Consider the following 15,167-nt stretch of genomic DNA (forward strand, 5'->3'; position numbering starts at 1 on the left):
TTGACATGTTTTTGCAGAGGTGCCGTAAGAACAGTGAAAATGGAGTTCCGTGCCCATTTTCTTACTGTTCTAATGACACTGCCTTGGCCTCCCCTTTCACCTTGGAGATGCTGCCCTTGTAGCCGTTCTTCCCAAGTTTTCGGACATTATTTTTTTTTTTTTACGGTATGCGGGCCTCTCACTGTCGTGGCCTCTCCCATTCCGGAGCACAGGCTCCGGACGCGCAGGCTTAGCGGCCATGGCTCATGGGCCCAGCCGCTCTGTGACATGTGGGATCTTCCCGGACCGGGTCACGAACCCGTGTCCCCTGCATCGGCAGGCGGACTCTCAACCACTGCGCCACCGGGGAAGCCCCGGACATTATTTTGAACAGAGCACAACGTTGTGCGCTTAATTTATCTCCTCCTGTTTTCCTGATTGAAACTCTTCCAGTAGCCTTGTAACGGACCACTGCCCACTTCTGTGGTGCTGGACTCCCCGTCTGAAGTGACCATGGAGGCCGCACCTGGCCGGGGCGGGGTTGCCGCTATCCCCTGCCCACCCCTCGGTGCCTTGCCCGCCCTGCCTCAAAGCCGTGACTGCTGTAGCGTCTGTGTTCATTTCACGGCTCATTGAGGTCAGGAGGCCCAGCCTTGCCCCGGGTGGGCTCTCAGCTGGATGATTTTTGACTAAGGCCAGGAAAATAAGGAAGGGAGAAGGTGAGGCAAAAGTAAGAATGCAGCATTGTGCCTTTGTAAGGTCTTCCGAACCCTGAAAACACCTGCAGGCTTTAGAAACCGTATTTCCTTGAGGAGCCCTGTGCTATAAGCATTTTCAGCCCTTGTGCTTCTGCTGGGACTCGGACTTCTACGTCCTCTCGGACTTGACCGTCCTTTCTTGATTGCTGCTGTCCAGTGTGACTTGCTGTGTGAGGGCAGTGCTGTCTGCTCGGTCCAGCAGCATGGCCATGTGTGCTTACGGGGCGCTGGCAGTGTGGCTATAGCAGACCAGCAAACTGAATGTTTAGTTTGTTTGTTTTAATTCGTTTAAATATAAACACTCACGTACGGCTCGTGGCCGTCACAGTGGGCAGTGCAGGTCCCTGTTGCTCACATTCGTGAGCCTCTTAAATTAGTGACGCTTGGGTGGGGTCAGTAGACAGGGGCTTGGAGCTTCAGAATAAATCCATTACCTGCTTCAAGAAAGCGTGGTGTGGAGCTGAGGCTGACGCGCACCCGTATGCCCGGGCAGGGAAGGATGCGGTGCTGATGCGGTGCTGACTACCACACACAGTTAACATTAACCGGTTCACGTTGCCCTGTGGTACTGTTCAGTCTCACACTGCCCCCTGTCGGCTGTATTTCAGAACAATGGAATTGAGATTAGAATCCGTGAAAGCACCTCCACCATCTGGGTGACTCTAAATTGTGCAGAACATGGTCCACTTATTTATCAGTGTTGGGGAATTTGCGGTTCATCAGATGTCTGTGTAGGAGGTAGCTATATGGGTTACAGATTTCAAAGAATTAAAGTATAATATAAAAATTCAGAGGAGAAACTTTTATTTCTTTTGAGCACTCTTGATTGGCAAAAGATATCCAGGCTTTGTTGGTGCCTCCTGGCTGCCTCTGCGAGTGTCCTCACGGTGCTGGTGCGCAAGGGAGGGCCACCGACTGTGTGCACCCTTGGCAGGCTAGCCGAGGCCGCCTCGCGCAGCTGTCCCTAGAGAGTGACCAGAATCCGAACAAACCGTGGATGCCTTGCTTTTACAGTTGCATCCAAGAATTGATGCCCGGAGAGCTGATGAAAACCTTGGAATGCTTCTTGTAGAATTTTTTGAACTCTACGGAAGAAATTTTAATTACTTGAAAACTGGTATTAGAATAAAAGAAGGAGGTGCCTATATCGCCAAAGAGGAGATCATGAAAGCCATGACCAGCGGGTACAGGCCGTCGATGCTGTGCATTGAGGACCCCCTGCTGCCTGGTAAGGACCCTCGCCTTGCACCCGCCCCATCCTGGAGGCATCGCGCGCCAGCCGGGTGTGGAGGGGCATCCACAGGCCCCCCCCACACACACACACACACTGAGCCGAGGGCATGTGATCTGATGTAGGTTCCTGCTGTACTGACAGAGTCAATGGTGGCACGTTCAGAATTCATTCTTAATGCTTCTCATTAACGTACTGTAAAGTTGCAACTTCGTTTACTTTCTGTAATCAGAAGAACATAGAAAGTGAGAATTAAGAAAAAAAATTTATTTTTTCTGAATAGAAAAGTGTTACGTATCCATCATAAACCATCTGCTTCCCGGAAGTTTGTCACATAGAAAAGTGAAGTATGCCATAATCCCCTCCCTTTTGATGTGTTTTTCTCCAGTTTTCCATACGTGGATATTAACATTGATTGTTGCCTCCTTATTAATGGAATGGCGTCACATAATACCAACAGACTGCAGCTTGTCATTTATTTAAACAATGCACGCGAGACCCTTTTCCTCTGTGCATGGGGAGTGTTCGTTGTAAGGGCTTCCTCCTTGCAGACCCCGAGGCAGGTTAGGATGCTTTACACCCACACCTTTGGTGACCGTCTTTTAAATCTTTGCCGATCTGATGAGACCGTGCAGTACACGTTGTCACGTACCTTACAGTTCTTTAATGATGAGTGAGGTTAAACACATGGTTACTATCAATTGTGCAAAATGTTTATTGAGCATTTATTAGGTGACACAGTGTACTTACTGTTGGTGATAAAGTCAGTGACAGACAAGTGACAGGAAGGGTGGTGGAGATTGTTAGCTCCAGGCCCACTGCCCTTTGTGTTACTTTTTGTGTGAGCTCATGTGCTTTGTCCATCTGTCTGCTGGCCTGTCTTCACTGACTTTGTAAGGTCCTCTGTGCGTCAGGGAAGCCTTTCTTTGTTGACACGCTGTACTTTTGTCTCTTGTGTCTGTATTTGGTATTTTTTATTGTTTTGCTCCTGTATATGTTTTCCAACATCCTCAAATTTATGATTTCTGTTTTGTTTTGTGGCTTCTGGGGTATGAAATTTATTTCTTAAAAATCTTTTGAAAGACTCTCCTCTGTGATCTGTAAGCGCTGTAGTCCACACAGGTGCTTATCCCTCAGCCCAGCAGGACAGGTTTCTCTCACCGGTTTGTCTGTTTGGATCAGTTAAATGGCAGGCAATTCCTTGGTCTTCAGTGTTTGCTGAAATATAACTGAAAAATGAAAACCCACACAGTTAACTGGGTTACATTATTATTAAACCTGGAAAGGAGACAATTCCAATACTTAAGGATATATCTCCTAAAAAACACCCTCACCTGAATTGTGAAGAGCGAGTTACGTGTCAAAATTAAACTTGGAAACCCTGCCATTCTTAACAAGAGTCAGCTCCTTGCCTGTGGCTCTTGCCGACTTCAGTGGCGGCTTCGTCTTTATTTGCCATCCACCCAAGAGTTCGGCTTGGCACCTTCTGTCCTCGAGGGTTTGCTCCTTCAGGCCCCCTCGGTGCTGACAGGTGCGGGGCTCAGGCTGACCTGTCCTCTCGGGCAGGCCCTGGCCGTCTGGTTAAGGTTGTGCCTTGGCTCCATTGTGCTTCCTGCCATCCGGGGGGTGACCCTACCGTTTGAGGAGCTGTCACTCCGTCTCCATGAATGACGGCTCCTTTAACGGACATGGATCCTGATCTGATGGTGAGAGGGGCCCTCGGGCTGCAACGCCCCCAGCTGCCCGCGGCGGTGGGCGCTGTGCACTTCCTGGTGCCCGATCCAGCTGTGCTGGGGGGTCTGGAGGGTGTTTCAGGGCTGGGAGCCTGTGTGGGAAAGGCTCACGCGAGAGGACCACGCGGCTGGGTAGCAGCTCCCACGGCAACCTTTCTGTTTCAGGGAACGACGTGGGCCGGAGCTCCTACGGGGCCATGCAAGTGAAGCAGGTGTTCGACTACGCCTACATCGTTCTCAGCCACGCCGTGTCGCCGCTCGCCAGGTCCTATCCCAACAGAGATTCCGAAAGGTAGCCCTGTCCTGGGTGCCGCAGCCTCTGCAGCACCGGCGCCCTGGCCTCTGTCGTTTGTTGACGGGTGTGCCACCCTATCTTGGGAGAACTGGGAAATACTGGTAAAGGAAGGCCTTTCAGGAGTTCAGGACGGTCATCGTGCTCAAGGGTGGAAAATTTTTTATTTAGGGAGTTAACATTTTCTCAGGTGTTAGTTTTGGGGAGCTCATTTCTGGCTTTTAAAGCTGTGGCACGTGGTGCTTTTTCTCAGGCCGTCTTCAAAATGTGGGTGCTCAGCTCCGAGGGACACGTCTGCCCCCCGCCCCAGCCCCTTCCTGCACACTTGTCCCCCATTCCCCGTTTTGAGTGTGCACTCTCGTGGTGTATGCTTTGATTGGCGATGAGCAATATTTCTTTCTGAGCCCAGATGCTGCTGCTGTGGTGGAGGTGGAGGGACTTGGAGGGGGGGAGTTGAGAGGAAGGCTGAGGTGATGGTCACCAGTGGTCACCGCAGCAGGACCGCCACCTCCATCCTTGGCAGGTGATGGAGACAGTGGCCTCTGAGGCCTGGCCCCAGCGGTGGTGGCACAGGGCTCTGCGGCCTCAGTCCACTCAGCGTTTGCAGGCAGAGCTTTGGGCCCGTGCTGGTATCTCACTGTCTCGCCCGAGTGCTGGGAAACGGGACCCCTGTGGTCACTGGGGCTGGGGAGGGCGGGCTTCCCTACTCGGCCCCGGGCGTCAGCGGTCTTTTGTAGATAGACGTAGGTCCAAGGATTTCTGCCTAAGAGCACCCATTTTTTCTGTACTGTGATTGCAAAGTATGTTTGGGCTCAAACCCCGGAAGTCATACAGATTTGTAAAATTATTTCAGCTCTTTGCCCGCCTTTCGGTTAGTGAGGTTCTGTGTTAAAATGTAAAGTAGCTGCTGGGAAGGACTGTTGACTGCCCGTGTCCTCCTGCTGCAGCACCTTAGGAAGGATCATCAAGGTGACCCAGGAGGTGATCGACTACCGGGCGTGGATCAAGGAGAAGTGGGGCGGCCGGGCCCACGCGCCGCCAGACGCCGGTGAGAGGCCAGCCCAGGGCCGTTGCTGCGCCGCCTGACCCGTCGGTGCAGCAGTGTCTCTTTGTCCCTTGGTGGTAAACTGTTCACTCCAGGGGCACCTCGCTTTCTGTGAGAGTTTCATTTAAAACTGTTAAGGTTAGGCCAGTGCTGTACAGTAGAAATAACGTGTGTGCCACACGTGCAGTTCTAAAGCTCCTAGTAACTGCATTGCCAGCGTGGAAAGAAGCAGGTGAAATTAATTTTGATAATATATTTCTTTCAACTTCTAGTGTTCAGAATATTAACATTTGAACAGGTAGTCAATATACAGAGTTACTGAGATTTTTTTTTCGGTACTGTGCCCTTGAAATCCAGTGTGTTTTTATACCCAGAGCACATCGTGATCAGGGTTTGTGCAATTTCCAGATGAAACTGTACATCCACGTTGTTCCAGGCCTATTTAAATGTTCTCCAGTAACTGAAGTGTAATTTTAAAAATTAATCGAAACGAAGTAAATTAGAAATGCGGTTTGTCAGGCCCCTGAGCAGCGTTTAAGGCGCGGCGGGGCCCTTGGGCTGAGGTGCGTGACAGCTCTGTCTTCCCTCCACAGACGACAGGATTAAGACCACCGAGCGGACGGGCACATGCGAGGGGGAGCAGCCTCCGCGCCGGGACCCCGAGTCGCCCTGCGGCCCACGCCTGGCCCTGTCCCTGCCCAGCCCCCAGCTCCTGTCCTCCGGCTCGTCTGCCTCCTCTGTGTCCTCGCTCTCCGGAAGCGACATCGTGAGTGTTTCTGCTGGGGGGGTGTGTGTGTGTGTGGAAAACGCCCACAGCAGTGAGTTTAAACTCTGCCCCCCTCGCTTTATCGCTTGCTCTGTGTGCCTGAGGCCACCCCGCGTGCGCGCCCAGCGGTCCCCGCTGTGCCTAGAGCCTCAGGTGGCGGGCACGTGGCCCCTCGGGAGCGGTGGGCCCGCGCAGCGCGGCTGCCGTGGATCGTGTCTCACCCACTTACTGGGAGATGAGACCTTGCAGTCTGGGCGTCTCTTCTGCATCTCCTTTACGTTCTTCTTCGCTTACATTCTTCTGCCCATGTCTTATGACTCGGGGGAGACCTGGGCAGACTGGGGCTGCCCACATCCCAGGACCCTGGGGGCTCACCCTTGGCTGCTCCCATCGATGTTAGGGGCATGGGCCTCGGGTGCAGCCATCCTCTTGTCACCCCCAGGATTCGGACACGCCCCCCTGCCCGACACCCAGCGTGCGCCAGTTCAGCCTCCAGGTGCCTGCCCCTCTGCCGGCCAGCCTGCCTGCCGCCCTGCCCGTGCCGAGCGGCAGACCTCAGTCGGCCACGCCCAGGACGCTGGTCATGGCAACTAACACCCAGGTACGTGGCTGGTGACAGCCCCGGGACCAGCTCCCAGCTGCTGCCTGCGCTGTAGGACTGGCTGGTACGGTAGAACTTACAGAAGCAACTTTAGAAGTCTCTGGAAGTTCCGCTTCTGTCTTGTAGGAAATTCTCATCTTCTGTGGGTGGATAGGATGTAATTGTTGTTCAAGGGACGTCCGTGCAGTTGAGGCCCGCCAGGCCCTGTGTTTGCAGTGAGGGGACTCTTGGTTCCCAGGCACCGAGGTGGCTTTTCTGCAAGCGTGAGGCCACCTCCCTGGGGCCATGCTGAGAGAGGGACTCCGCTGCCGTCCCTGGGCAGAGACGGACACTGTCCTTGCTCTCCCCTAGATTCTCAGTGTTTACACTCTTACTAAGTTTTGATATAAACTTTGACTTTTCCACGTTATCCATTAGGCAGTATTTATAGGTTTTTTTTTCTATTTGAATATGTCCTCTTTTAAAAAATTCAGACAAAATTAGAGCGTAAAAGTTAATTTTAAATATTTTAAATTTGTACCTACTTCCCAAATATACATCAATTACATGTATATAAAGCCCGTCCCGTTAATTGACTTCTACAGTAGAACCCGTTTCCACAGTGTGGGGTATGATCTGAGCGTAAAGCAACGCGGGTGCGTGCGAACGTATTGCCGGGTTCCTCTGCGTTGCTTGGCTCTCCATCCAGCAGGGCGTTCTCGGGACACGCCTCAGGCCACGGGGACTGAGGGCAGCGGGCCCAGGATGCGTGGAGGCGGCCGTCAGCATAGCACCCCCAGAAACCTTCAGTTGCTGCGTAAGCGTGAAATGAAGAGGCAGGTGCCTGCGCTGGGAAAGTAAACTGCCACAAATGATGAACTTGGCTCTAACCTTTCCTCGGGCTCAGCTCCCTCGAGAGCTGCGTGCCGATCCGTGCTGCCAGTGCTCTCCCTCCAGGACGCTGGGGATGTCGGGGGGATGGTCAGGGCCACATGCTGTGCCGGGTCCCATCTGTCACCTGCACGGACAGTGAGTGAGGCAGAAGCTAAGGTCATTCAAGTTTTAAGACGAGGCTCAAAGCCCACTTTCTCATTGTAGTCCCAAACTTCAAACATTACTTCCAGTGGGGTAACTAAGGGAAATCCCACTTGAAAACCTCACGTGTACAGTCTCCCCTGCCCACTCGGGGTGCAGTGGGGACTTAGAGCTGGGGCCGCAGAGCCCCCACGGAGGAGAGGCCGCAGGTGTGCTCAGGCCCCGGGGTGGGGGGGGAGGAGGTGTGAGGAAGGGGCACTGTGTGTGCCCTGCAGCCCCCGAGCGCACCCCTGAGGCCCCAGCTCCTGCTGCAGCCGCTGCCCCGGTGGCCACGGTCACGCTCCAGAGGTCTTTGGGGCAAATGCATCCACTTCTAAGACGAGAGCAGTGAGGTTGTTGAAAGTGAGTGGAGGGGCTCCCACCAGCACCTCTGCCCCGTGACGGGCCAGTGATGCAAAGACGGAAGCGTTGGGGACTCTGACGAGAGCGGGGAGGGTGTCCACCCCGTCTGTGGGCCTTCGCTCGGGCCAGCCTCACGCCTGTCATCTGCCTTGCTGAGGGCTCTTTCTGGAGACCAGGGGGTACAGGTAATGTTTTTGAATTGTTTGGTCTTCAGTGAATATTAAAACCTCACGACTTGGGTGACTGGACATACTTCACATCGTCGCTGCTGTTTCAGAGTATAGAATGTGTCCGATTCAAAATAAGATGTTGTAGTCGGGCACAAGCTAAGGGGCCTGTTTGCAAATGGCACCCTCGTCGGCGCCCATGGGAAGGACGGGCTGGTTTAGCCTGTGTTGCGTTGGTGCCTCACGGACGTCTCTGCTCGTTCTCTCCCAGACCAGGTTTACTATACCTCCACCAACGCTCGGGGTGGCCCCCGTGCCCTGTAGACCAGCTGGCATCGAAGGAGCTCCAGCGCTGAAAGCTGTCCACCACGTGTCTTCCCCGGCCGTCCCATCTGCGCCGCCCAACGCGCTCTCCAGCCCTCACCTGTATCACAAGGTATGAGTCCTGTCCGCCCGGGTCCTGGGTTCCCACCAAGCAGGTTTGTGATAGCCCGGTGCTTAATGCTTTCTCCACGAGAGAGGGAATTCCACAGAGATTCTTTTTTTTTTTTTCTTCTCTGATCATTCAGCTTCATGTTTGCTTTCCCTTGTAACAAACAAAACTTTACAAGTGTTAAGAAATTATTTTAAAATTTCGTATAGTTTAATTCATCATGATCTCTTTTTTCTATTGAATTTGTTAGCATAAAAATTATGTTTGAAGCGAAGAATATTTTGATTTCCCATTTTTCTGTTAATTTACATGCTAAAAGAACTTTGGTTTTCAAGAAGCATCAATCACGCCGTGAGCAGTGTTGTCTTCCCACAGTTTCCCTCCCTCCCTGTTCTTTGCCGTGGGTGCCCTGGGCAGAGGGCCTGGCAGGGCCTGCGTGCGATTGCTTTTCTAGTGACCGGGGTGGGGTGGTCCCTGTGAATGCATTTGTCCATTGCCCTGTGGCTGCTCTAAGTCCAGATCCCACACATTAGAAACTTGGTATCAGGAAGACAGGTCGTTGTTAAGGTGCCAGGATGTTGGAAAGAGCCATGACCGTGTCCAGGCATGGGGGTCGGGGTGCGAGGCCCGAAGGCCAATGCGCCCAGGCTGACGGCGCTTGTCCACCTCCGCGCTGGTCAGCGCTCTCTGTTGCTTGTCTAATCACATTTGCCAGTAAGTTTTGATCCCTGAGGGTTGGCTCTTTGGACCTATGTCACTGAGTCCTGCTTATCTTTTTCATTTAGAGTTAAGTAGTAGAACGTTCCTTCCTGGATTTACCCATCCTGTCGCTACCTGGCTTGCTACGCTGATCTGTTAGAAATACTCAGGATGAAATTACAACTTTGCAGAGGGCAAAAGTGCTCTTCCTTAATAATAGCATTTTGGCTTTCCTTCTTAACCCCCTTTTGCTGGTTTTGCTCTGAAACCTTCCTGAGACCAGCCATGTCTTCCCTGGTCTGCTGTGCGTGGGGCTTGGCGGCCTGGGAGCAGCCTGCACACACCCCACGGACACGGAACCCGCTCGTGTGTTTCCAGAATGTCATGGTCGAAGTCTGGGGGAGAAAGTGAGAGGGACTCTCTTATCTCTGTGGACACGTAGAAGCAGCTAGAAGTGAGGTTCCAGACGTATTTGGATATGAACACGTGTGGTTTGACACAGGCCCACAGTTCTCGTGTTGCCAAAGCTCTGGGTCAGGGGTGGTTCTCCGTGTCTGGAGGTAGCAACAGGAGTCCCTGTGAGGCGTGAGCGGAGGCTCGCTGTCCGTCCCGTCGCGTCTGGGGTCAGGTGCACACGCGCAGCGGGCCACCGTGCGCAGCCTGCAGCCCTGCCCGCGGGCCCGCCGCCCTTCAGACCCCCCAGCGGGGTCGTGCCTCCTTCTCGCTCGGGCTCCCAGCCCGCGGAGGCGGCGGGTCTCCACGTGGGCCCTGTCCAGGATGGCCTCCAACCCTGTGTCCCTCTTGGTCCCCTCAGCAGCACAGCGGCATGAAACTGTCCATGAAGGGCTCCCACAGCCACGGCCAAGGTGGCAGCTACAGTGCGGTGGGCAGCGGAGGGGTGCGGCCTCCCGTGGGCAACCGGGGGCACCACCAGTATAACCGCGCCGGCTGGAGGAGGAGAAAACACACACACACGAGGGACAGCCTGCCCGTCAGTCTCAGCAGATAATACTCCTGGTGGCGCCACCCGGCCCACACCTCCCAGACTGGAGCCGGGTGGCCTCGGCGCCCCCGGGACCTGAGACCAGCACCCAGCACGCCAGCCGGGCCCCCGGCGCCCTCGGCTGCTCGCTCTGCATGTTCCTTGTGTGGTGGCCACGTCCGTCATGAAGAACGGCTCCCGTGCTCGTCTGTGGAGCCTCACTGGACGTGGACGCTGCCTTCTGCCTTCCCAGGAGTCTCCCTTCAGTGCTGGACCAGGAGCTGCGGGGACGGACGGGGCCTTGGCCTTTCTCGGTACCGTGTCTGTCCTTTGCGTTGGTACTTCATTCCACGTTGTCAGAGCAACGGAGATCGAACCCCGTTATTTGTTGGGAGGTCATCCTTGTTTTACTGCCCTCACATTTTGTTTCAAATTTCAGAACTGTTTTTCTATGTAAATATTGGAAATTTATGATTTGTGCAATAACTCAGATATTTTTTATTTAATTTCATATTTTCACATAAGTTATATTTAAGGGAGAAGGGAATTTTTTTAAACGAGCTTAGATCCTTTCCCGAGTTGCATTTTCTAAGTTGGGTTCATCCTGTCGGCTGGTTGTCTGATGAGCGTTGTTACGAACACCGCGAACGAGGGGCTTGGGGTTTATTTTTATGTTCCTTCTTTTGGTCAGACGTGAGGCCTCTCAGTTCGTGGTGAAGGAGCTGAGTCTCCCCCTCACCCGCCCCCCCAGCGGGTTTCCGAAGGGGTTTGGCTCCGAAGCCTTCTGACCAGCTGCCCGCCGGCTCTGCCGTCCGGCCTGTCTGTTGTCTTGCTCTGACCGTGGAGTTTTAATGTTTTGGGTTTGGTTCTTTTAAACTAGACAACAGACCCAGCATTTAGAGTGCCAGAGTGTATAACTTTCTATGGGGAGGAAAGGTTGTCACATGATGAAATCTTAAGCAAATGTGAACTTTGAAACGCCTCAGTTTTAGTAACATAGCCTGTAAATGATGGGTCTGGTGAACAGCGTCACGGACAATGGTACCCAGTTTTAGGAATGTGGAGAAAGGAATTATGTTGATTCCATTGTGGAATCTGTAGCAGTATGCATTCGTTCTGTTAAGAGCAAATATAGGAGAAGCACTTGAGCTGCTCAGTGCGCTGTGGAGGGGTTTTTAACACATCACAGGAGAGCACAGCCCAGTGTCGGGCCCCGGAGCGGCTGGCGCCCGGCTTGAGAAGCATACAGGTATACTATGCAAGTGTATTCTGCCATGACAGCCACTGTCTTTGTTACCCATTTTTGAACACTAATATACCCATCCTGCCTCACCCTGAGTTTTTGGAGCACCACAGGTGTCCTGGGAGTTAGGTGCCTCTTCTAGGTCATCCGACTCCCATTTTTAAAATGGGAGTCCTGACCCTGCTGACGCTACAGGTGGGATGGTCTTTGAAGTCCACTAGCAGAGAAGGTTGGGACGAGAAGCTTACTGCCGTGACCCCAGTGACATGCAGAAGCGGGGCGTCCTCAAGTGGGGTCTGAGTGTAGAGAGCTTCACTGCATCTGCGGGCCCCCTGGAAGCAGGACTGGCCCCCGTGCGTTGAGAGTGGCCAGCCGCGCCTGCAGGGCTCCCTGGAAGGCTCCCAGAGCCGAGCAGCACACTTTGTCTGCAGTTCTTGATGATCGGAGGTTATCAAAAGTATTTAAAGATATTTAAATCATGAACCTATTGATAAAGAAATATTTATAAAAACTGATCCGTAGGCCTGTACTAATCTCTACGCGTTAGCAATATTGACTGTAACCCTCCTCCAAGGAAACGCTGCGGGGGACCGCGGGGTACCGTGGGAGCGCCCTCGGGTGTGCCTCGGGACCCTCAGTCCCTGACCCGGGCGCCAGGCTCCAGCCCCGTCACGGTGAACCAATGAATTGGCCCGGCTGCCTGTGGCCACACGCCACGGGCCTGACAACAGGATATCATGTTTCGATTTTTTGTGTGTGTGGACAACAATGTGGAAGCTAAAATTGACATATTTTTATGTAAAGTTTTTCTATTCTTTGATTTTTAATAAACTTTGGAAACCAGGAGGTGTCGCCTTTGAGTGTGTCTTTCCTTGCGGGGTCTATGTTACGTTACGGCTCCTGCAGTTTATGTCCTTGACCTCTCTAAGTTCGGAGGGCGGGCCGTCGTGTTACCACTGGTTCGGTGAACTCAGAACCTGGTGAGGTTGCAGGCTGAGCGCAGGAGAACCAGACCCGCCACGGGCTAGGCTGGCAGGGTGCACCAAAGCCACTTAAATGATGCTCCTTGTGCGCGTTGTGACACTGTACTGACTTCCTGACGACTCATCTGTTTCTTCCACGGCTCTTTGAGGTCAACGTTATTATCACTTCAGAATAACGCATTTTAAACCACCGAACATCACGGTGCGGCTTAATGTAGCTGATGATTAGGATTTATAAGGAAACGTGTAACAGTTCTTACCGGCGAGTGACTGAGCCGCTTGTCCCGGGCTGCGAGGCCCGCGAGTGGGGTGCTCCAGGACCTGGTTGGTAGAGCCTGGCGTGCTGTAAGGCTGGTGTCACGGGTCCAGTGCTCCTTCGGGTCCTTCCACCTTCCGAGGGTGCCCTGGGCAGGTGCTGTCTGGAGATGCCAGGCCTGCTCCTCAGGCACCCACGTTCCAGTGAGGTCGCAGGAGACCTCCGAGAGCAGCCGACGCCACGTGGCCTCAGCAGGGCAGGATGCCGTGGCTGGAGGTGAAGAGTGACGGGTGTGTTTTTCTTAACAGGACCGCCAGGGGCGGCCTGGAGCCCGGGGCCTGAGTGGCGCCAGGGAGCTGGGTGCATCAGGGGCACAGCAGGAGGCCTGATGGCCGAGGCGGGGTGCAGGAGCTAGATAGGAGGGCGGTGGGCTGGGCGAGCGCCTGGAGGCCGCGAGGGGAGGTGGGAGGCTCTCCGTGCCACTGCGGCCACCTCTGGAGGATGGTGCTGGGATGGTCTAGGCGAGAGAGGACGGCTGCTCGGGGCACTGGACGGGCTGCAGTGCGGGTTTAGGATCCGGGGTCGACCTGGAGGTGGAGCTGGTAAGGCCGCCTGGTGGACGGGGTGATGGGTGGGGGGCGGGGTCGCCCTTGGCCGCCTCGGGGTTTCTGCCCACAGCTCTCCACGGGAGCTCGGATGGTGTGACCGCAGATACTTGAGGCCTCCCCGAGGAGAAGGGGCTGAACAGGCCAGTTGCACCGGGAGCCTGGAACCCGGGGGCGTGGAGACTGCGGTTACCTGAAGTGTAAGCAGGGCCTCGGGGAGCTCAGCGGGGAGGCAGTACCTGTGCTGTCCCGGCGGGGCCCTGCGTCCTCCCGGGACTTGGCGAGCCAGCGTTGGCTGTCGTGAGGGTCCCACTGCAGCTCGGCCTCAGTGTGACCCTCTGCCCGGCCAGCACATTGTCTCAGGGCCCATCAGCGCTGACTCCCAGGCTTCCAGATAAACCCCTCGCGGCCACATCTCCAGGACTTCCCTTTTCATTTATTTATTTGTTTGTTTGTTTGTTTGAGATTCGTGGCTTGTGGGATCTTAGTTCCCTGAGCAGGGATTGAACCTGGGCCCTCAGCAGTGAAAGCGTGGAGCCCTAACCACTGGACCACCAGGGAATTCCCTCCAGGATTTCCTCTTCGAGTTGCTGCAGGGTTTCTTGTGCCCTGTCTTATCCCCGTTCGAGGTGCCTGGCACGTTGCCCCCAGACAGCCTGTGTGCACGGTGGCGGTGACATTGGTAATCCAGACACACGTACACGTTTTTGTTTCAGTCACCTTGTGATGATTTTTTAAAACGTATTCTTTATTTTTCTAGTGAAGTATAGTTGACTTAACGATATTAGTTTCAGGTGTGCAGCATAGTATTTCAGTATTTTTGTAGCTTATCCTCCATTTAAAGTTATTATGAAATATTGGCTGCATTCACCCCCTGTGATGATTTGATGAAACTTTGAGGAGGGTGTGATGTTTATCGTTACACTTCAGAACTTGCAAAGCTCTTGCCAATCTTTAGGCGACTTAGATGACCAGAGCAAGCTGATTACAGTGGATAGTGGCTACCATGAAGCACAGAACCCCAAACACCCCACCCTTGGGGCTACTTCCCATTGGTTAAGGACGACTCAAGGATAGGTTTCGTTACTGTGTTTCCTTGGCTGCGTGCGGGCAGGGCGGTTCCCCAGCAGTTGATGAGGAAGGCACCCTGGCCACACTGGCTGGTGTCATTCGCTGTCAGTCTCCCAGCATCACAGGGTCCTGGAGAAGGACCAATTCGTGATTCACAGGCCCCAGAGTGGGCAAGATGGATAAACCCGGTGTTCGTTAGTGGGGTTTTCAGAAGGTAGGGTGAGTTCTGCTTTCATTGGAGCCGCGTGCCAGCCCAGAGCGCCTCAAGGTCTCCCGTGATCCCCCGAAAGACTGCTGACTTCAGGCTGAACCCCTTCGCCTCACACTGGTGTTGAGGGCCAGCCGGAAGCCCCCTGGGTTGATGTGTTCAAATGGTTATGAGAAAACCACCTGGACTTGGTTTTCATGGCCAGTGTTTATGTCGTAAGATAGTGGCCCTCATAAAGACGGATTCTGGAAAGTGCGCTCTCATCCCGTCCTCTGGTCCTTTCGGCTCCTTCCTGATGGACCCCATCTTCCTCTGCCCCTGGCGCCTCCTCTCTCATCCAGCTTCAAGCGCACTCAGGCCCTCGTGGTCAGATCCCTCACCGTTGTCTCTCAATTGCATTCTCCCGGCAAGACCCGCACCCCTCGGCCCTTTGCGCAGGGGAAGGAACAGCGGGGGCGGGGGTGGGGGTCCGCTAAGGCCGGGGCCGAGGGCCCCGCAGAGACGAGGCTGACGTTCTAAGTACTTAGTGGGCCCGGATCACCCTGTGACGCCACCAGCGCTGTGGCTTTGCATGCCTCCACGCTGGGCACAGGTGACGTCCCATCCGCAGGTGAGTGAGGGGAGGTGCAGAGGTTAAGGAACTCGGCCAGGGTCACTTAACAGGTGTGGGGTGAGATGGGACACAACTCCCCGTACCCT

At 54.2% G+C, this 15,167-nt stretch overlaps 1 protein-coding gene across 2 annotated transcripts in view; it reads left to right on the plus strand.

The window, feature by feature from the left end:
- Window positions 1-12,189, plus strand: part of TENT4A (terminal nucleotidyltransferase 4A) — a 44,943-nt gene extending 32,754 nt beyond the window's left edge. The window contains exons 7-13 of one of the 2 annotated variants that reach the window (XM_030856613.2): window positions 1,752-1,965; window positions 3,867-3,993; window positions 4,941-5,041; window positions 5,632-5,804; window positions 6,247-6,405; window positions 8,260-8,424; window positions 9,935-12,189. In XM_030856613.2, the coding sequence (XP_030712473.2) occupies window positions 1,752-1,965; window positions 3,867-3,993; window positions 4,941-5,041; window positions 5,632-5,804; window positions 6,247-6,405; window positions 8,260-8,424; window positions 9,935-10,129 (1,134 nt within the window). In that variant the 3' untranslated portion in view covers window positions 10,130-12,189. The remainder of the gene's footprint in view (window positions 1-1,751; window positions 1,966-3,866; window positions 3,994-4,940; window positions 5,042-5,631; window positions 5,805-6,246; window positions 6,406-8,259; window positions 8,425-9,934) is intronic. The other variant, XM_060295645.1, reaches the window with a different exon arrangement.
- The last annotated feature ends 2,978 nt before the right edge of the window (window positions 12,190-15,167 follow it).

The sequence above is a fragment of the Globicephala melas genome, chromosome 3 (genome assembly GCF_963455315.2).
Source record: "Globicephala melas chromosome 3, mGloMel1.2, whole genome shotgun sequence".
Lineage (NCBI taxonomy): Eukaryota > Metazoa > Chordata > Mammalia > Artiodactyla > Delphinidae > Globicephala > Globicephala melas.